This window comes from Antechinus flavipes, chromosome 2, assembly GCF_016432865.1.
Source record: "Antechinus flavipes isolate AdamAnt ecotype Samford, QLD, Australia chromosome 2, AdamAnt_v2, whole genome shotgun sequence".
Lineage (NCBI taxonomy): Eukaryota > Metazoa > Chordata > Mammalia > Dasyuromorphia > Dasyuridae > Antechinus > Antechinus flavipes.
This window is the reverse complement of record NC_067399.1, coordinates 49,187,114-49,210,606: the sequence shown is the minus strand read 5'-3', so window position 1 is coordinate 49,210,606 and position 23,493 is coordinate 49,187,114. Positions and strand designations below refer to the sequence as shown.

General features: G+C 32.9%; 1 protein-coding gene across 1 annotated transcript in view; it reads right to left on the bottom strand.

The window, feature by feature from the left end:
• The window catches only part of FANCA (FA complementation group A), a 112,381-nt gene that overhangs the window by 80,232 nt on the left and 8,656 nt on the right, over nucleotides 1-23,493 (bottom strand). Inside the window, exons 8-10 of the mRNA XM_051973534.1 lie at nucleotides 23,353-23,435; nucleotides 7,445-7,478; nucleotides 3,275-3,341 (exon numbers count right to left, since the gene is read on the bottom strand). Of these exons, the coding sequence (XP_051829494.1) occupies nucleotides 3,275-3,341; nucleotides 7,445-7,478; nucleotides 23,353-23,435 (184 nt within the window). The remainder of the gene's footprint in view (nucleotides 1-3,274; nucleotides 3,342-7,444; nucleotides 7,479-23,352; nucleotides 23,436-23,493) is intronic.

Below are 23,493 nucleotides of genomic sequence, written 5' to 3'. Positions count from 1 at the left end.
TAATGCAGGCACATAGTAAGCACTTAACAAATGCTTGCTTACTAACTACTGAAGACTACCACTTTTGAGAAATTGTGGGGGGAAGAAAGTAATGGTCAATCAAGAAGATAGAAATAGAAGCACTGACAGATATCTAGGAGCTGGCCATAGCAATGAGAGGACAGGACAAGAGTTCTTAACTTGGAGTAGATGAAATTTTTTTTTAATTTAAATTTTATTTTATTTAATAATAACTTTGTATTGACAGAATCCATGCCAGGGTAATTTTTTACAACATTATCCCTTGCACTCGCTTATGTTTCGTTTTTTCCCCTCCTTCCCTCCACCCCACCCCCCTCCCCAAGATGGCAAGCAGTCCTATATATGTTAAATATGTTGCAGTATATCCTAGATACAATACATATTTGCAGAACTGAACAGTTCTCCTGTTGCACAGGGAGAATTGGATTCAGAAAGTAAAAATAACTCGGGAAGAAAATCAAAAATGCAAATAGCTCACATTCGTTTCCCAGTGTTCCTTCTTTGGGTGTAGCTGTTTCTGTCCATCATTTATCCATTGAAACTCAGGTCTCTTTGTCATAGAAATCCACTTCCATCAGAATACAGAGTAGATAAAATTTTTAAGAAATATTTTGGGCAGCCCTATTTGTAGTGGCTAGAAACTGGAAATTGAATGGATGCCCATCAAATGGAGAATGGCTGGGTAAATTGTGGTATATGAATGTTATGGAATATTATTGTTCTGTAAGAAATGACCAACAGGATGAATACAGAGAGGCTTGGAGAGACTTACATGAACTGATGCTAAGTGAAATGAGCAGAACCAGGAGATCACTTTACACTTCGATAACAATATTGTAGGAGGATGTATTCTGATGGAAGTGGATTTTTTTGACAAAGACTCAATTTCAATTGATAAATGATGGACAGAAGCAGTTACACCCAAAGAAAGAACACTGGGAAACAAATGTGAACTATTTGCATTTTTGTTTTTCTTTCCGAGTTGTTTTTTACCTTCTGAATCCAATTCTCACGGTGCAACAAGAGAACTGCTCGGTTCTGCACACATATATTGTATCTAGGATATACTGCAACATATTTAACATACATAGGACTGCTTGCCATCTAGGGGAAGGAGTGGAGGGAGGGAGGGGAAAAATCGGAACAGAAACGAGTGCAAGGGATAATGTTGTAAAAAAAAATTACCCTGGCATGGATTCTGTCAATATAAAGTTATTATAAAATAAAATAAAATATTAAAAAAAAAGAAATATTTTGGTAATTACATTTTGATATAATTGGTCTCTATAATTTTGTGTTTTATACCTTAAAAACATTGCTCTAGGGCAGGATTCATAGGTATTACCATATTGCCAATGTGTTCCATGACATAAAGAATACTTTATGGGTCTAAGATATAACTGATAAGACAGTAAGGGAATAAGAGCCCTGATGGGAAGAAAAAAGTATATTAAGATTCAGAGGGACTAATAAGTAACAACTTGCAAAAGAAACTTGGATAAAAGTCATAAGCATAGAAGTGATGGATGAAGTCATAAGAAAGAATTTATTAAAGAATTTATTAAAATTTATTTTTTTTATTATAGATTTTAATTTACAAACCATATGCGCATGGGTAATTTTTCAACATTGATCCTGCAAAACCTTCTGTTCCAACTTTTCCCTTCCTTCCCCTCACCCCCTCCCCTATTTGGCAGGTAGTACAATACATGTTAAATATGTTATAGTATATGTTAAATACAATATGGAACACAAGCTTTTTCAAAGGTGAATATTGAAAGCTATCTTTGCATGTATTATTAAAAATTAAATAAAACAAGTATCCTAATCTGAACTCTCCACTAATACACACTGTCAATAGAAAACAGGCAATAAGCAGCCCAGAAGAACTAGGGTGCATTGCTAATTCATCCCTAAAGGACTTTCTCTACTATGTTCCCACCTGGTATTTTTCTACTCAACCCTTTACCCCTAGATTTTCAACTCCCTTTTATGTATTATCTTCTCCCATTAAAATATAAGTTCCTTGAGAGCAGGTATTATCTTTCTTTCTGATTTTATAGCTATTCACAGTGCTCAGCTCAGTAGCTGGCATATAATAACTACTTGATTGACTGGATATATGAATATACTTCATAATTCATCCTTGGTGATGGTGAGAGGAATCAATCTGTTGTCAAGACCTTTGCAACATCTCTTAAATATGACCCTTATTTTCTTTTAACAATACCAACCACCCTGGTAAAAGTCTTCTTTACCTCACACTTAGACTATTCCAACAGACTAGACTGCTGAACATGTCTGCTTGTCTTAAGTTTCTCCCCATTCAATCCATCCTCTATTCAGTCACCAAAGGGATTTTCTTAAAGCATTTTGTCATACCTTTATTTAAACTCAAGTGTCTCTCTATCCCTTCCAAATCTTCCAAAATCTTCTGTTTGGCATTCAAAGCCATGAACAATCAGGTGGCCCTCTACCTTCCTATTCTTCTTTAACCTTACGTCCCTCATGTACTATGTGATCCAGTGACTGGCCTTCTTGAAATTCTTGCACAAAAAACTCCATTTTCCAACTCCAGTAATGGTTCTTGATTTTCCCTCTATCTCTTTCACTCCTAGAAGGCTATCCTTCCTGATTTCAGTCACTTTCGACAAGAAGCTTTTCCTCTTACCCCTTTAATTTTAGTACCTTTCATCTGATGAGTATCTCAATTTATCCTATACATGGATGGTTTGTATAAAGTTTACATGGTTTTTGGGGGCCCATTAAACAGGCTTTATGAGACAAGGAACTGTCTCTTGCCTTTCCCCAGAGTTAGCATAGCCCCTGGCATGTAATAGGTGCTTAATAAATGTTTATTGACTAATTTCAGTTTTAATAATAGGCGCACACCTTCTACCAGTGCAAGTAATACTTTCTCCATACCTTCATAGGTGGTTTACTCAACTGCTGGGAACAAAAAAAATCTCTCTGGTGATAAGGTTCTCTGCTCTCAGGCAGACTTGTCATGAGAAAACAGACAAAGAACTTAGTTTTGGGATTTACTGCTTAACAGTGCAAGTTCTACAGGGCTTCTTCTGCTGACATGGCCTTTGTGAAAACAGAATTACCTCTATACATAACAAGTAGAATAATCAAAGTAGGACTTTTAGTGTGTCTATTGAATACATGAAGAAATTGAGCTTAAACCTAGAGAAAATACTAATACTGTAATACAGTGAATAAATTCACTAATACATAAATATATACATACCAGCACTTCACTGTCTTGAATGTAGACGACTCTTCTTGTATTTCAGTAGCAAGAGCACTAAGTATATCTGATAACAAAACAAACATCAGAATAAATGAAACTATAATTGAGTACTGCACTAAACCAAAATAGAATTATATTAGTACTATCAAGAAGAAATTAATTCTAAGTCTCTATAATTATAATCAAATAGATGATCCTATTAGGGAACTAGACAGCAGAACTTAATGTTGAAGGTTTGTTACTTATTGGAAACTCCTAGTGGAAAAGACATGAAGACTATTAGCTCTGACAACAATGTGGTTTAAAAAATTTATGGACCCTTTCGAATTTCAATTACTGTATAACTGTTACAAGTGAAAACAAACCTCTTTGATCCAAATCAAAGTAGGACTTTTAGCATGTTTTACTTTGAATCACTCGATAAAATGACAAAATTCAACATTTGACATTGCCATATTCACTATATGACACTCACTTTAAGACTAACACTTTGGTAGTAATGGTAGTAATAGTCAAGGGCAATGGCTGGAAAATGAATGGATGCCCATCAGTTGGAGAATGGTTGAGTAAATTGTGGTATATGAATGTTATGGAATATTATTGTTCTGTAAGGAATGACCAGCAGGATGAATACAGAGAGGACTGGCGAGACTTACATGAACTGATGCTAAGGGAAATGAGCAGAACCAGGAGATCATTATATACCTCAACAATGATACTGTTTGAGGACGTATTCTGATGGAAGTGGATCTCTTCAATAAAGAGAGCTTTAATTGATCAAAGATGGACAGAAGCAGCTACGCCCAAAGAAAGAACACTGGGAAATGAATATAAACTTCTTTCATTTTTGTTTTTCTTCCCAGGTTATTTATACCTTCTGAATCCAATTCTCCCTGTGCAACAAGAAAACTATTCGGTTCTGCACACATATATTGTATCTAGGATATACTGTAACCTATTCAACATGTAAAGGACTGCTTGCCATCTAGGGGAGGGAGTGGCGGGAGGGAGGGGAAAAATCGGAACAGAAGTAAATGCAAGGGATAATGCTGTAAAAAATTACCCTGGCATGGGTTCTATCAATAAAAAGTTATTAAAAAAAAGGGGGGGCAATGACATGCCACAGTTAACAGAATCCACAATGACATATAATACCAGGTAAATAAAAAAGACAATAGGAATATATAAGAAATGCAATAGAAGGAATCTTCCAATTTTTTTTTTGAGTTCCATTATCTTTTAAAGCACATTAAAAAAGCAAAATCACCTAGGAAAATGTCCAGTATCTATTTTGATGTGAAATCAATAAGTCAATAAATATTTATTAAGCACTTAATTATGAGCTGGGTACTATGGAAAATTCTTGGGATATAAGAAAAGGGAGGAAGTCCCTGTCTTCAATAATTTATGCATTATATGAAATATTTATATTTCGTATTTATACATTATATGAAACAAAAGGAAAAAAAGTAACTGCTCATTAAGACACAGGTGGTCATACAAAGAAAAAGATATAGTATGATATTTAAGGAAAATTTATATCATTTACTTTAGAAGATAGAAAAGGAATTATGGCTAGTTTCACTACATCAATTGTCAGGCTAATTAAGAGAGAAGGATATTCCCAAGACTGAAATCTTTCTTTACCAATTAAGTGTTTTTGTGCCAATTAGAAAAGGAAAGAAGACACTGAAAGAAATCTGCTGCTGAAACTAGTGTGACAGTTCATGCAGGATCAAATACAACAAAATAGTTGATATAGAAAAAGATGTTCTCTCTTCCTAACCATGCTTTTCTCTGTTGAAAATGGATTTTAGGAAGAAATTATAAGTGACTCCATCCCTCATCCTTATAAAAAACTCACTTGACTCTACTATCCCTTCTCTTCTCACTGTAGTCCCCTGTAAATGTTTTCTCTTCAGAATCACCAATCTCATGGCTTTTTCTCAGTCTTCCACCTTTTTAACCTCTCTGCAGCACTGAAAACTGGATTTTCACCTCCTAGATCCACTCTCCTCTGAGGATGTTTGGGACACTGCTGTGTTTTGGTTCTCTTCCTACTTGTCCTTAGTCTTACTTGCTAGATGTTATGTCACAACTCCTAATTGTGGGTCCTCTTTCCTCTTTCCATTCACTCACTTGTGGATTTCATTAACTCCCATAAGTTCAGTAATCATCTTTATACAGATGATTCTCAGTTTTGTATATTTACCCCTGATCTGTTTTTCCTGAGCACAAGTTCCATATAATACAAGTATCTATTGGACATTTCAAATTATGCATCTCAAAACTCAATTTATAGATATCTGTAGACATCTCAAACTCAATATGTCCAAAATAGAATTAATTTTTCCTCCCAAACCTAAATCTTCTGAACTTATTATTGTTAAGGGCATCACCATTCTCTGTTAACAAGATTCTCAATCTTGGTGTCATTTTTGACTCCTTTCAATCCAATACCCAATGTTAATATTTCTACCTTCCCAAAGAATTTCATGTACATCTCTCTACTCAAAACTAGTTCAGTTCCTTATTACCTCCTACTGAAATAGCTAATTGTTCTCTCTGCCTGAAGTATCTTCCCACTCCCGTCTAAATTCCACATAGCTGCCAAAATAATTTTACTAAAGTATGAGTGTAAGTTACTTCCTAATTTAAATTGTTTCCTTATTACCTACAGGATCAAATATAAAGTCCTTTTAAATCAATCAAGAAACATTCACTAAGCAATAAACAAGGAAAGACTGAAAATTAGAGAGAGAGCAGATGTAACAGCTGGAGCAGAGGATATTAATAGAGAACAGTATTAGTTTGAAATGAAGAAAAATAATTTTATCATATGCTCTGCATCAAATTCAGACTTTTTTAAATAAAGGAAAGAAAGAGATATGTGAAGGAATGGAGAAACACTCCCACAATCAGTAAAAAAAGGAAATAGTGATACCTTCTAAGGGATATTCCTTCCTATTCTGCCTCTCCCCTTCCCATAATCTCCTAGGACTAGGGCTAAGACTTTACTTTTACAGTGTCAACAGGCTAATCTTCCAACATAAATATGAGCACCATCAATTTTTTTTCTTTCTGCGGCAATTGGGGTTAAGTGACTTGCCCAGAGTCACACAACTAGGAAGTATCAGAGGCCAGATTTGAACTCAGATCCTCATGACTTAAGGGCTGGTGCTCTATTCACTGCATCAGCTAGCTGCCCTGAGCACCATAAATTTTAAGTTATTTCTACATTGGGCCAATAAAACAACTAAAGAAGAGAGAGTTCATTGTGGGTCTATATTTTTCAAATTCTTTTTGCTCATAGCACAATATTACTTTTTGCTAAAAAGAACTGGGGCACACTGAATATTTAAATTGGCAACTGTGCATGTGATTGTAAATATATATTCCATGCAATTCATGGTTCACTGGTCAAGAACCACTAGTTGTATCAATGAATTCACATGAATTATATTGTAGCATTAAAAGTGTCATTTTAAGATTATCTACCACACAGAAAAAATACGTAACACACATAATATAAAGTACAATTCTAAAACTAAAAGACTTGACCAGCAAAGAATCAGTAACAGCAAAGATTGACTGATAAAATTAAAAAAGAACAAAGCATTAATAGCTCAGGAAGCAGTATTACATTCCTCCCAAGTAACATGGCAAATTGCAAAGTACTGATTCTGGTGAATTCCTATATTTTCTTTTAAAAAGTCCTCACATCTCCTTTTATTGTGCAAGTAAGAAACAATCGAAAAAATTCAAAAACATTCTTTAAACTTAAAAAATTACTTCTCTCTTATGTGATACCAATTCTTACATTTATCAAGTATAATTAAGAATAAATTATACCATATATTGAGCCTTTAAAAATGTTTCAAAATATTAATGACCCATAAAAATTAGTGACAATTTAGCACAAATTAGCATCTATATTCCTTAGTCTCTGAAAAACAATGAGAACTAAAAATGATATATAAAACATGAAGAGAAAATTCATAACTACTTAAGGAAAGAGGCCTATTATTAGGACTGAGTCTATGATTAGATGACAAAATATGGGGAAAAGAGGAAATATATCAAACAGAATTGCAGAAAACTCTATGCAGAACTACTAAATAGCAAAATAAATTTTTCATAATCTAGGGCTTCAAAGAATTTACTTACATGTCAGTATTTTCTGTAGTACAGCAATACAGATCTGTTAAAATATAACAAATTGCCATCATTCAGTAATTTAAAAGAATCACTCCTCCCCCACCACAGGCATTTAAAAAATTCAATTATGAATTTCATAAATATAAAGATTTCCATATACATAAAAAGAGAAATAGGGAATTATACATAAAACTCAAAATCTCTATTCCATACACAGCTTGGTTTCTAAAAATATACATTAAATTTAACATGAAGTAACAATACTACTCTGTGTTTTCTTCTAAACTTCATTCAGCTCTTCATTGCATTTTTAAAATATTTTACTGACATCCATTTTTTAAAATATCAGTATCACTGCATATCCATTCCCCATCACAACTGCTGCCCCCAAACTAAAAGTACTCCTCTATAATAAGTAGTCAAAAAAAAAAAAAATTCCCGTATCAGTCACATATATGCCTCAATCTGCACCTCCACCTAGCCTACCCTCTAATAAAGGGTGGGAAGCCCGATTCACCATTATCCTTCTGGAGTCCTTACTGATCACTCCAATGATCTGAATGTTTAAGTTTTCAAAATTGTCATAATTATAATCCCAGCATAAATTTTTCTCCTGGTTCTCTTCATTTTACTCTACATCCACTCATATATGTCTGCCCAGATTTCTTTGTATTCGACGACCCTTTGTAAATGATGACATCATTTCTTATATCCTCCCATACTAAGGAACAAACATACCCACATGGTATGGGAACCCAAGTTCCCATTTCTTCAATGTATCTTTTGCAATACCCTACTCTTGCACTCTGCCTTACCTCCATACTAAGCTGATCTTATCCTTGATCCTGTCATCACCCACAAGTGTTTTAACTTCATATCCATGATAAACATAATCTTCACTGGATCTTCATCCAGGTCATGCTTGCTAACCTGAGTGTCCTCATAATCTGCTCTGAGGTCTCTTCTCTTTTCCCCTAATCCTATTTCTCTTGATAACCTCATCAGTTCCCATATAGTCAATTATCATCTCTATGCAGATGTTTTTCAGATCTGTTTCTCCAGCATAATCTCTTTCCTGACCTCTAGTCCCATATGTTCAATTTCCTACTGGACATCTCAAACCAGATGTCCCAAAGAAATCTAAAACTCATATATCCAAAATTGAACTGATCATCTTTTCCTCAAAATCCTCCTCCCTTCCAAACATTCATATTATTACTGAGATCAGTACCATCCTTTCCGAGTAACACAGGCTCATTCTCAAGTCCTTATTCTCACTGACTTCATATCCAGTCTGTTGCCAGATCTTATCATCCCTACCTTCACAACTTCTCCTGTACATATTTTCATTCCTGATGCTTCTACCACCCTGGTAAAGGCTTCCATCATCTCACATCCAGACTACTGTAAAAGTCTATTTGATCTACCTGCCTCATGTCTTTCTTCACTCCAGTTCATTCTCAACCTAGCTGCCAAAGGGATCTTCCTATAAAAACATAAGGTTGACCAGGTGACACAATTAATTCTAATGGAAAATGGGACCAAAGCCAAGGTGGCAAAGAAAAGGAAGGAACTCACCTAAATTCTTCCTCAAACTCTTCCAAAAAACTTTAAATAATGCCTCAAAATAAATTCTGAAGCAGCAAAAAAACCCATAAAAGGACAGATTGAAACAATTTTCCAGCTGAAGACAACTTAGAAGGAAAGGTCAGGGTAAGAGATTTTTAAAAAGCACAATATTGTACTATATCTAAAATTTATATCTTTATATTATAATTTAAGAATTCTTCAATTTATGGACAGCAAGTTTGTTTCTAGTTCTTTGCTAATACAAAAAGTACTGCCAAAAATGCTTTTGTACATTTGAATTCTTTTCCATTTATTAAAAGACATTTTTGTCAATCTGATAGGCATAAGGTGGAGCCTCAGAATTCTTTTAATTTCACTTTCTCTTATTATTAATGATTTGGAATAATTTTTCATACTATTAAAGCACTTGAACAGTGTTAATTCATATCCTTTAACATAAAATGTATGATTCTTTCTATTTATCTTGGATATCAGATCTTTGCCAGAAAAATTTGCTACATATTGTTTTCTCAGTTAACTTTCTTTTCAAATTCTAAATATATTTGGTTTGTGGAAAATTTTCTCAATTTTGTGTAATAAAAATATTGAATTAATAAATAAAACTAAAAGTTGGTTCTATGAAAAAAACAATAAAATAGATAAACCTTGGTAAATCTGATTAGAAAAAGGAAAGAAGAAAATCAAATTGTTAGTCTTAAAAATGAAAAGGGAGAGCTTGCCACGAATGAAGAGAAAATTAGAACAATAATTAGGAGTTACTTTGTCCAACTTTATGCCAATAAATTCAATAATTTTAATGAAATGGATGAATACCTTTAAAAATATAGCTTGCCCACATTAACAGAGGAAGAAGTAAATTGGTTAAACAGTCCCCTTTTAGAAAAAGAAATAGAACAAGCTATTAATCAACTCCCTAAGAAAAAATTCCCAAGACCAGATAGATTTACATGTGAATTCTACCAAACATTTAAAGAACAATTTACTCCAATGCTATGTAAAGTATTTGAAAAAACAAGGATTGGAGGAGTCCTACCAAATTCCTTTTATGGTACAGACATGGTACTGATACCTAAACCAGGTAGGTTGAAAACAGAGAAAGAAAATTATAGACCAATCTCCCTAATGAATATTGATGCAAAAACTTTGTTAAATAAAATATTAGCAAAAAGATTACAGAAAATCATCCTCAGGATAATATACCATGATCAAGTAGAATTTATAACAGGAATGCAGGGCTGGTTCAATATTAGGAAAACTATTAGCATAATTGTCTATATCAATAACCAAATTAACAAAAACCATATGATCATCTCAATAGATGCAGAAAAAGCATTTGATAAAATCCAAATCCATTCCTACTAAAAACATTTGAGAATATAGGAATAAATGGACTTTTCCTTAAAATAGTCAGAAGCATATATTTAAAACCATCAGTAAGCATTATATGTAATGGGGATAAACCGGAACCATTCCTAATAAGAGCAGGAATGAAACAAGGTTGCCCACTATTACTGTTACTATTTAATACTGTATTAGAAACGCTAGCTTTGGCAATAAGAGTTGAAAAAGAGATTAAAAGAATTAGAGTAGATAATGAGGAAACCAAATTATCATTCTTTGCAGATGATATGATGGTATGCTTAAAGAACCCCAGAGATTCTACTAAAAAGTTATTAGAAATAATCTACAACTTTAGCAAAGTTGCAGGATGCAAAATGAATCAACATAAATTCTCAGCATTTTTATCCATCACCAACAAAATCCAACAGCAAGATGCAAAGAGCAATTCCATTTAAAATAATGACGGTATAAAATATTTGGGGATCTATCTGCCAAAGGAAAGTCAGGAACTATATGTGCAAAACAACAAAACACTTTCCATACAAATAAAGTCAGATCTAAACAATTGGAAAAATATTAAGTGCTCTTTAATAGGCTGAGTGAATAGAATAAAGATGACAATACTACCTAACTAATCTATTTATTCAGTGCTATAGCAATCAGACTCCCAAGAAACTATTTTAATGACCTAGAAAAAGTAACAACAAAATTCATATGAAAGAACAAAAGGTCAAGAATTTCAAGGGAACTAATAAAAAAAAAAATCAAATGAAGGTGGCCTAGCTGTACCTGATCTAAAACTATATTATAAAGCAACAGTAAACCAAAACCATTTGGTATTGGCTAAGAAATAGACAAGTTGATCAGTGGAATAGGTTAGGTTCACAGGACAAAATAGTCAATAACTGTAACAATCTAGTATTTGACAAACTCCAAAATCCCAACTTTTGAGATAAGAACTCACTATTTGACAAAAACTGCTGGAAATTAGTATGGCAGAAACTAGGCATGGACCCACACTTAACACCATACACCAAGATAAGATCAAAATGGGTCCATAGAAAGAACACTGAATCCAATTCTCCCTGTGCAACAAGAAAACTGTTCGGTTCTGCACACATATATTGTATCTAGGATATACTGTAACCTATTCAACATGTAAAGGACTGCTTGCCATCTAGGGGAGGGAGTGAAGGGAGGGAGGGGAAAAATCGGAACAGAAGTGAGTACAAGGGATGTTGTAAAAAATTACCCTGGCATGGGTTCTGTCAATAAAAAGTTATTTAAAGAATTAAAAAAAAAACTGAGTCCATGATTTAGGTATAAAGAATGAGATTATAAATAAATTAGAAGAACATAGGATAGTTTACCTCTCAGATTTGTGGGGGAGGAAGGAATTTGGGACCAAAGAAGAACTAGAGATCATTATTGATCATAAAATAGAAAATTTTGATTATACCAAGTTAAAAAGCTTTTGCACAAACAAAACTAATGCAAACAAAAATTAAAAGGAAAGCAATAAACTGGGAAAACATTTTTATAGTAAAAGGTTCTGATAAAGGTCTCATTTCCAAAATATTTAGAGAATGGACTCAAATTTATAAGAAATCAAGCCATTCTCCAATTGATAAATGGGCAAACGATATGAACAGACAATTTTCAGATGATGAAATTGAAACTATTTCTACTCATATGAAAGGGTGTTCCAAATAACTATTGATCAGAGAAATACAAATTAAGACAACTCTGAGATACCACTACACACCTATCAGACTGGCTAAGATGACAGGAAAAAATAATGACAAATGTTGGAGAGGATGCAGGAAAACTGGGACACTGATGCATTGCTGGTGGAGTTGTGAACAGATTCAACCATTCTGGAAAGGAATTTGGAATTATGCTCAAAAACTTATCAAACTGTGCATACCCTTTGATCCAGCAGTGTTAGTACTGGGGTTATATCCTAAAGAGATATTAAAGAGGGGAAAGGGACCTGTATGTGCCCCAAATGTTTGTGGCAGTTTTTTCTGTAGTGGCTAAAAACTAGAAATTGAAGGAATGCCCATCAATTGGAGAATAGCTGGGTAAATTGTGGTATATCAATGTTACGGAATATTATTGTTCTATAAGAAATGACCAGCAGGATGAATACAGAGAGGCTTGGAGAGACTTACATGAACTGAAGCCAAGTGAAATGAGCAGAACCAGATCATTATATATTTCAACAATAATACTATATGAGGATATATTCTGATGGAAGTGGATATCTTCGGCAATGAGAAGATCCAATTAGTTCCAAGTGATCAATGAACAGAACCAGCTACATCCAGAGAAGTAACACTGGGAAATTAATGTGGACTATTTGCATTTTTGTTTTTCTTCCCGAGTTATTTTTACTGAATCTGATTTTTCTTGTGCAACAAGAGAACTGTACAAATATGTACACATATACTGTTATTTGAGATATATTTTAACATGTTTAGTATGCATGAGATTGCCTGCCATCTAGGGAAGGGGGTGGAGGGAAGAAGGGAAAAGTTGGAACAGAAGTGATCGCAAGGGACAATGTTGAAAAATTACCTATGCATGTTCTGTCAATAAAAAGCTATAATTAAAAAAAAAATCAAAACAAGAAAGAAAGTTGATATGTGACTTGTCCACAAAGATCTTTGGCTGTTGTTTTAGTCTTCAAAATTTTTTGGTAACCAATAATAACTCAGCAATGGTATTTATCACTTTTGGGGTATATTTTAATATCTATCTGGATTAATTATGTGCCAAGTCATCTTGGATGTTGTTAACCATTTTGTTTTTGCATACTCCTCAATTTGAATTGTTCTTAGTAGAAAAAAAATTATACAAGAGGGAAAAAAGTATCTCTTTTACCTTCTTATTTAATTTCCCTTTTCATCTAACTTTTTTTATGTTAAGATCTATTAAGTACAGATTCATGTATCTATTGGGGGGTGAAGAGTTGTTGTGATATATGCTGTTATATGCTGTAACAGATCAATTTCCCTAATTAATATTGATGCAAAAATCTTAAAATATTAGCAAAAAAATTACAACTTATGACCAGGGTAATACATGATCATCAAATGAGATTTATAAACAGGAATGCAGGCTGGTTCAATATCAAAAAACTATCAGCACTGCTGATCATATCAATTAAAAAACTAACAGAAATCATAGGATTATCTCAACAGATGCAGGAAAACACATTTGACAAAATACAGCCTCCATTCCTAATAAAAACATTTAACTACATAATGTTCTTTAATTTTCAATTTTGCTTATCCCGTCTGCAAATTTTGAAAAGTTCTATTTTTGTGATTTAAAAGGGGAGTGAGTTATTTGTTACTATATTATTTTTCCCTACCCAAATCATTAATCTGTTTTCTCTTTTGTTGATGTGTCCCCTAATAACAGATATATTGTGGAAATTTTCTATTGTTTCTATGATTTATTCTTTGACCAACATCCTTTAGAAAATTATCTCCTCAATATCATTTAACCAAATAGAAGAAGTTAAGTTTTTATGAAATAAAAATAACAGTAGCTAACTTTATACAGAACTTTCTATGTTCCAGGTACTGTGTTAATGGCTCTACAATCATGAAAAAAAGTTTTTGTACCTTCAACATACTTCAGTTTGCTGGCATTCTAAAAAGATGATCCAGCAAGTGAATATAGTGTTTCAGCATCATAGTGCTTGAGCATGTGAAACATAGCAATCTTAATATTCTTACTTTAAGTGGAATCAGAAAAATAAATTATAGTTAAATCAAAAGATGAATAAATGGTTCAATTATTCCTAGGGAAGAAAAAGAAAGGAATTTTAAGGTATACCCAGAGGAAATAAGAAACATTACTTTATGGGACATTTAAACTCACAAATTGCTCTATCAATGATGAGTATGTGGTAGGGGGGAAGGGGGAAGACCATGAAAAATAACTGTAGCTTAAACATCAATATTAGTAGTTAAGGAAATAATGGTAAAGGAATTTTATGAATCTGAAAACATCCTTCAAAAGGAAATACATTTTACATATATTGTATTTAACATATACTTTAATATATTTAACATATATGGGTCTGCCTGCCATCTAGGGGATGGGATGGGGGGAAGGAGGGAAAAAGTTGAAAAAGAGGGTTTTGCAAGGGTCAATGCTAAAAAATTACCCATGCATATATCTTGTAAATAAAAAGCTATAATTAAAAAAAAAAAGCTAAATACATTTGTTGACTTTAAATATAAAAGTGGGAAAAATCAAGATAAGAAACATATGCAAATGCATGATTCAGGAAAAATAAATGATAGATCAAAAGACTTGTAGACGACAAAGAAGCTTCACTCTAAATCATAAACATTTTCTTAAAAAGTAAAAATAACTTGTAGGTTCTAAAATACAAAAGAATAACTCATAGAAAATGTTACAGATTATATTTTATCACCACCATAAAAATCTAACCAATGTAAATTTACTGCTATAAGAAGAACAAGCATCCAGGAAGAAGCTTAATCAGCAAACATTTGACTTAATTGCCAACCAGAGAAAGAACTAAAAAGAAACACTAAGAAAATATCATCTATACAATGTTACAAAGAAAGATGATGGATGATTATAAGCAGTATCATCTCACAAGTGGCAAGACATCCAATTAACTACCTCAGAGTATTTATTCAAAAGTGGAAACTGACCACAAATTGGAAAAAGAAATGGACAAGATTTGCAAAATTAACTCATCTTAACAAACCATTTTCTGGATCAAGTAAGTGGAACCACTGCACTTAAACCCTAATATTATAGTCCCTAAGTTGCTACTAGAAAAGGTAGAGATAGCTCTAAAGAGAACAAGGGAAAAATAATAAGAGGCACTAAATATTTAAGAAGGAGGCTTATTCTTCCATTGATAAAATTAAAGGGGCATAAAGCAACTGATATATTTCTTTCTTTGTCTTTTTAATAATTTATTTTATTTGAAAAAATGGGATAAGAAAAAAGAAAAACAGAAAAGAACAAAAAAATAATAAAGCAAAACAAAAGAGAACATTTATCATATGTCCAGCAGAACTTCAGGGAGGATTCAAAATATATAACAAAATACAGATCAAGAAAGTTTTATAAATATATACATATATATATATAATGTGTGTGTGTATAAGAAATTATATTTATGAATGTCCATTTTTTTCTTTACTTCCTTATAAATTGTTCTTTAGTTTTCTGCTGTGCACCTATTTACTTTATTCTTTTTCCCCTCTTTCATTCCCACCACTGCCCCAAGCGAGTTAGTTATACATATGTAGACACACACACATACCCCACATATATACACATGCCTCTTCTGTCCCTGCTGACACTATGCTTAAATTTTTCGCCATAATACACCTTGCTATCATTTGACCTTCTCCCACCCATGGATCCCTTCCTCGTCTTCTTCCCTCACCATTTGCTTCCCCATCCACTCATTCCTCTCCCCTTTTTCCTTTATAGATTTTGCAGGGTGCTATCCTCTTCACAGTGTATATGTAAGTGTTGGTTATTGAACACATTCCCAATAAGAGTGGGTTTTCAGAATTTCTTCCCCCATTTAATGCCTTTGTCTATTCTTCTTTTGCATCTTATTTGTATAACATGATTGTTATTTTTACTTAACTCTGCCAATCTTTCTTCTGAGATACTCTATTGTTGATATGAATCATAAACATATAGTATACATTTCCCTTGTAAAAAAACAAAAATGAAAACATAAACAATTTGTCCATGTTTAAACAGTTTGAACATGTTAAGTTCCTTAAAACTGGTCTTTGATATTGGCTCTTAATATGTTAACTTTTCTGTTAGGTTCAGGTTTAGTTGATTGAAAAGTCCAGAAAATCTGCAAGTTATTTGAATGTCCATTTTTTCTCATTCAAAATTAATTTTACTGGATATGTTATTTTTAGCCACAGGCCTAGTTCTTTTGATGGTCCGTAGATATGACTCCAGGACTCGTGGTCTTTTATTGTGGCTGTTGCTAAATCTTGTACAATTCTGATTGTAGCTCCAGCATATTTGAATTGTTTTTTTCTTATTTCTTGTAAAATTTTCTCTTTGATATGGGGGTTTTGAAATTTGGCAGTAATGTTCCCATGGATTTTCCACAAAGAATTTCTTTGAGGTGTTGAATGGTGGATTTTTCTATTTCTACTTTCCCTTCATGTTGTATCACTCCATGACAATTTTCTTAGATTACTTCCTACCTTACTTATTGTGTTAAGGTTCACTTTTTGGTCACAACTTTCTGGCAGTCCAATTGTTCATCTATTTTCTCTTCTTGATCTGTTCTCCAGATGTGTCATTTTTCTTGTTTTACATTCTATTTTATTTTCTTGTTCTTCCTAATCTATTTTGTTATTTCTTGGGCTCTCATAGTGTTACTGGCTTTCTGTTGCTCAATTCTAATTTTCAAAGAATTATTTTCATCTTTGAGACTTTACCTCCTTTTCTAGTTGGTTAACTTTTTTTCATAATATTGTTTTTCTTGGGTGGTTTTTTTTTTTTTTTTAGTTTTTCCTCAATGTCTCTCATTTGATTTTTTTTAAAACAAATTTATTTATTCTTAATACACATTGTTTTATGAATCATGTTAGAAGACAAAAATCAGCAAAAGGGAAAAATCATGGGAGAAATAAAAAAAAAAATCCAGAAAAAAGAAGTGAACATAATATATATTGATTTATATTCAGTCTCCTTAGTTCTTTTTCTGGATGTAGATAGCATTTTCTGTCCAAAAATCTATCGGGGTTGCTTTGGACAAAATATATTCTTGATGTAAAAGAAGGGAAAGATACCAAAGGCATGGAAAAAAATCTTATTAAAACCAAAAGAAGGAGATCAAAAGAACATTAGTAGTGACACAACAGTCAATGACTATAGTAATCTAGTGTTTGATAAACTCCAAAACTCCATTTTCTGGAATAAGAACTCACTATTTTGACAAAAATTGCTGGGAAAATAGGAAAAGAGTATGGCAGAAATGAGGCATTGACCAACAACTAATACCCTATACCAACATAAGGTCAAAAGGGATTTAGGATTTAGCACAAAGAGTGATACTATAAGCAAATTAGGAGAACAAAGGATAGTCTATCCTCATATCTGTGAAGAAGGAAGGAGTTTTGGCCAAAGAAGAATTAAGAGTACATTATGGAATGCAAAATGGATAATTTTGATTATATTAAGTTAAAAAGGTTTTGTACAAACAAAACCAATTCAGATAAGATTAGAAGGGAAACTGGGGGGGGGGGAATTTTTATATATCCAATGCTTCTGATAAAGGCCTTATTTCTTTTTTTTTTAATTTAAATTTTATTTTATTTTATAATAACTTTTTATTGACAGAATCCATGCCAGGGTAATTTTTTTATAACATTATCCCTTGCACTTGCTTCTGTTCTGATTTTTCCCCTCCCTCCCTCCCTCCACCTCCTCCCCTAGATGGCAAGCAGTCCTATATATGTTACATATGTTGCAGTATATATCCTAGATACAATATATATTTGCAGAACCGAAGAGTTCTCTTGTTGCACAGGGCGAATTGGATTCGGAAGGGAAAAATAACCCGGGAAGAAAAACAAAAATGCAAATAGTTCACATTCATTTCCCAGTGTTCTTTCTTTGGATAGTAGCTGCTTCTGTCCATCATTTATCAATTGAAACTGAGTTAGGTCTCTTTGTCAAAGAAATCCACTTCCATCAGAATACATCCTCATACAGTATCGTTGTTGAAGTGTATAATGATCTCCTGGTTCTGCTCATTTCACTTAGCATCAGTTCATGTAAGTCTCTCCAAGCCTCTCTGTATTCATCCTGCTGTCATTTCTTACAGAACAATAATATTCCATAACATTCATATACCACAATCTACCCAGCCATTCTCCAATTGATGGGCATCCATTCAATTTCCAGTTTCTAGCCACTACAAACAGAGCTGCCACAAACATTTTGGCACATACAGGTCCCTTTCCCTTCTTTAGTATTTCTTTGGGATATAAGCCCAGTAGTAGCACTGCTGGATCAAAGGGTATGCACAGTTTGATAACTTTTTGGGCATAATTCCAGTTTGCTCTCCAGAATGGTTGGATTCGTTCACAACTCCACCAACAATGTATCAGTGTCCCAGTTTTCCCGCATCCCCTCCAACATTCATCATTATTTTTTCCTGTCATCTTAGCCAATCTGACAGGTGTGTAGTGGTATCTCAGAGTTGTCTTAATTTGCATTTCTCTGATCAATAGTGATTTGGAACACTCTTTCATATGAGTGGTAATAGTTTCAAATTTCATCATCTGAAAATTGTCTGTTCATATCCTTTGACCATTTATCAATTGGAGAATGGCTTGATTTCTTATAAATTTGAGTCAGTTCTCTATATATTTTGGAAATGAGGCGAAAGGCCTTATTTCTAAAATAGAACTGACTCAAATTTATAAGAATACAAGTCATTCTCCAATTGATAAATGATCAAAAATATGAACAATCAATTCTCAGATGATGAAATTAAAATAATTTCTAGTCATGTGAAAAAATGCTCTAATAGTGATTATTGGTCAGAAGAATACAAATTAAACAACTCTGAGGTGCTGCTATTCACCTCTCAGATTGGCTAAAATGAGAGGAAAAGAAAATGATAAATATTGGAGGTGTGTGAGAAAACTGGGACATTAATATATTGCTGGTAGAGTTGTGAACTGATCCAACCATTCTGGGAAGCAATATGGAACTATCTCCAAAGGACTATCAAAGTGTGCATATCCTTTGATTCAGCAGTGTCTCTTCTGGGCCTTTATCCCAAAGAGATCATAAAAAAGGTCAAAGTATCCACATGTGCAAAAATGTTTATAGCAACTCTTTTTATAGTGGCAAGGAACTGAGTGGATGTCCATCAGTTGAAGAATGGCTGACTGAGTTTTGTTGTATGAATATATTGGAATATTATTGTTCTATAAGAAACGATCAGCAGGATGATTTCAGAGAAGCCTGGAGAGACTTATATCAACAGATGCTGTGTAAAGTCAGCAGAACCAGGAGATCATTTCCATGGCAACAACAAGATTATGTGATGATCAATTCTGGAGGACATGGCTCTTTTCAACAATGAGATGATTTAAGCCACTTCCAATAGATGTGATGGACAGAGCCATCTGCACCCAGAGAGAGAACTGTAGGAAATAAGTGTGATCACAACATAGTATTTTCACCTTTTTTGTTGTTTGCTTTTTTCTTTTTAATATTTTTTTCCTTTTTGATCTAATTTTTTTATGTGTGTGTGTGTGTGTGTGTGTGTGTGTGTGCAGCATGATAAATGTGTAAATTTTTAAATGTTTATTTAATTTAATGTAAATGTTTAATCTAAAGTGGATTACTTGCTGTCTTGGGGAGGAGAGTAGGGGGAATGAAGGGAGAAAAATTTGGAACATAAGGTTTTATAAGGATGAATGTTGAAAACTATTTTTGCATTTATTTTGAAAACAAAAAGTTATTAGTAAAAATTTTTTAAAATAATTTGCAATCTATACATGCCTACTTTTAGTTATACAAAATCTTTGAGTCCTTATATACACAAATTAAAGGGGTCTTCAACAATGACTTGTTCAAGTAATATTTAAAAGTAGACCATAATCTCAACCATCACATAAGATCCCAATGTGCTTATTGTTTGTTGATTATAAATTTTTTTTTTAATTCTGTTTAGCCCTTATTGTCTCTTTAAAGCAAAATGTCTCCCATGTATCTATATCAAGATCATTCAGGACTTTTTGGAAAACGTAACAAATAAAATCTTGTTCAAAGAGCCTCTGATAATAAACTTCAAGTGAGGCTTAAAATAAGGTTTACTAAAGATTTTGCCACTAGAAGAGATCTAGCAGTCCAGGTTGAACATCTTTGTAGATAGTAAGGTCCTCAAGATGCTTCTCTTTGTAGATGACATTGTCTTAATTGCATCAAAGCCCAGAGCCAAATGGGAAAAATACATAATAACTCAAAGTAATTAGTTTGTTCACAAACGAAAGACTAAGTGAGTAAAGATTTATGGTCTAGATTTGTATAGAGTTTACCCAACAGTATATCTGAGATAGACAAAAAATGAACAGAGTAAAAGGAAAAAGCTGAAAGAATATTATGCTTCAGCTAAAGTTTAAAAAAAAAAAAAAAAGCAGGGATAATGACTCTGATCTCAGAAAAAGAAAAAAAAAGACAAAAGAAAGGAAACCACGTCTTGCTAAAAAGTACCATATATTACTTCAGACCTCTCAGATAAGCTAAGATGGTAGGAAAAAATAATGATAAATATTGGAGGGGATGTGGGAAAACTGTGACACTAATCATTGCTGGTAGAGTTGTAAACTGATCCAACCATTCTAAAGAGCAATTTGGAACTATGCCCAAAAGGCTATCAAACTGAGCATACCCTTTGATCCAGCTGGGTCTGTATTCTAAAGAGATCATAAAGAAGAGAAAGGGACCCACGTGTGCAAAAATGTTTGTGGCAGCCCTTTTTGTAGTGGCAAGAAACTGGAAACTGAGTGGATGCTCATCAGTTATAGTATATATTGTTTTATATATATATGTTATAGTATATAAATGTTATAAAATATTATTGTTCTATAAGAAATGATCAGGAGGATGATTTTAGAGAGGCATGAACTGATGCTAAGTGAGATGAGCAGAACCCAGAACATGACAACAAGAAGATTATTCGACGATCAACTGTGATGGACTTTGCTGTTCTCAGCAATGTGGTGATTCAAGGCAGTTCCAACAGACTAGGGATAGAAAATGTGATCTGTATCCAAAGAGAGAACTAAGGACACTGAATGTGGATTCAATCACAGTATTTTTACCTTTTTGTTTTGTTTGTTTTTTCTTTCTTGTAGCTGTTTCCTTTTTGATCTGATTTTCTTACACAAGATGACAAATATGGTAATGTTTCAAAGGTTTGCACATATTTAATATATATCAAATTGCCTACTATCTTGGAGAAGGGAGCAAATGGAGAAAGGAGGGAGAAAAATTTGGAACACAAAGTCTTACAAAAATGAATGTTGAAAACTACTTTCATTATTTGGAAAAATAAAATACTGTTGAGAAAAAATAAAAGGTATCACAAATAATGAAGAGCAAGCAATACTAAATGTGTGTGTGTGTGTGTGTGTGTGTGTGTTTTTACCAAGTGGTACAGAAGCCAGATTCTTAGAGGAAAAATTAAGTGAATTAAAGAAAGATATAGAAAGCAAAACTTTACTAAGTGGGAGACTTCAAGCTCCCCCTCGCAGAGCTAGATAAGTCTAACCACAAAATAAACAAGAAAGAAGTTAAGGAGATGAACAGAATTTCGAAAGAAATAAGATATGGTAGACTACTGAAGAAAACTAAATAGCAATAGAAAAGAATACAGAATACGCTTTGTACCTACACAAAAAATTGACCATGTATTAGGACATAAAAATGTCCAGATTAAATAAAGCAGAAATATTAAATGCAGCCTTTCAGTAACAGAAAGGTAGATTAAAAATTAATTAGAAACTAAATAATCTAATCCTAAAGAAAGAGTAAAAAAAAATCACAAAAACAATAATTTCATCCAAGAGAATGACACTAGTGAGGCAACATTCCAAATTTTGTGGGATACAGTCAAAGCAGTACTTAGGGGAAATATTGTATCTCCAAATGCTTACATGAATGAAATCAATGATTTGGGCATATAATTTAAAAAGTTAGAAAAATAAATTCATTTGGAAAGAGAACTATGGGAACTGAATGTAAATCAACACATGTTATGTTCACTTCTTTTTTTTTCTCTTGTGGGTTTTCCTTTTTATGCTGATTTTTCTCTCCCAACCTGACTCATTAAAAAATGTGTATCAAAAAAGTTAATATCCATGTATAACCAGAAAAAAATGAAACAATAAAAATGAAAAAATAAAAATAATTAAATTAAAAATCCCCAAGTAAATACCAAATTATAAATTCTGAAAATCAAAAGAGAGATTAATAAAATTGAAAAAGAGAAAACTGTTGAATTAATAAATAAAACTAAGAACTGGTTTTATTTTTTTAAAATAGATAAATCTTTGGTTAATTTATTAAAAAACAAAGAGACAAAACCCAAATAACCAAAATCAAAAATGAAAAGAATGAATTCACCATCAATGAAGAGGAAATTAAAACAATAATTTTAAACTTTTTTGCCCAACTATATGCTAATAATAATAAGTCTGACAATCTAAATGAACTGGATGAATATTAACATATATGTAAATTGTACAGATTTAACTCCATTTTAGAAAAAGAAATTGAACAAACCATCAACAAACTCCCTAAGAAAAAAGATCTCCAAGACTAGATGGATTTTGCAAGTAAATTCTACCAAATATTCTAGGAAAAATTCCATTTAAAATTACCCATTTTGGGGGAGGGGAAAATGTTTAGAGATGTTGCATAGGGATGTGCAACTTTCTACAATACTAAATTCCTAAATCAATGAGTTCACTGAACCATTTCAATACTTGGGGCACCTACATAACATAGCTGAGCTTCAAGTCATAAGACCTGAGTTGGAATCTTATCTCAGATAGTTACTAGTTGGCCATGGATAAGTAACTTAACCTGTAAACCTCAGTCGCCTCATCTACAAAATTGGAATAATATTATCTACCTCAAAGGTTACTAGGAGGAGTAAATGATACAACATATGTAAAACATTATGTAAATATTAGCTATTATTATTATTACTGAATACTAATCCAAGCAATTCCTAAACCCAGATATTTTCCTCAAATATAAAAAAGTGGGGATGGAGGAGAACGTTGAGGCAGGGGAATGGCATTATGAGATTCTTTAAGTTATCTCCTCTTTTTTATTCAGTAAAATTAAGTAGATGATTATGAACAAGTTCCACTCCCGTACCCAAAAATGAATTTAATTTTTCTTCCTACCTGGGGCATCTTCTCAAGCTCTACATTTCTTCTCAAATCTGGTACTTTCTGAAATCCCCTCTGAATAAAAATTCTCATGAAATCTGAAAACCATAAATACAAAATAATAATGACTTCCTTTCACCTCAATTTTGAGTCACA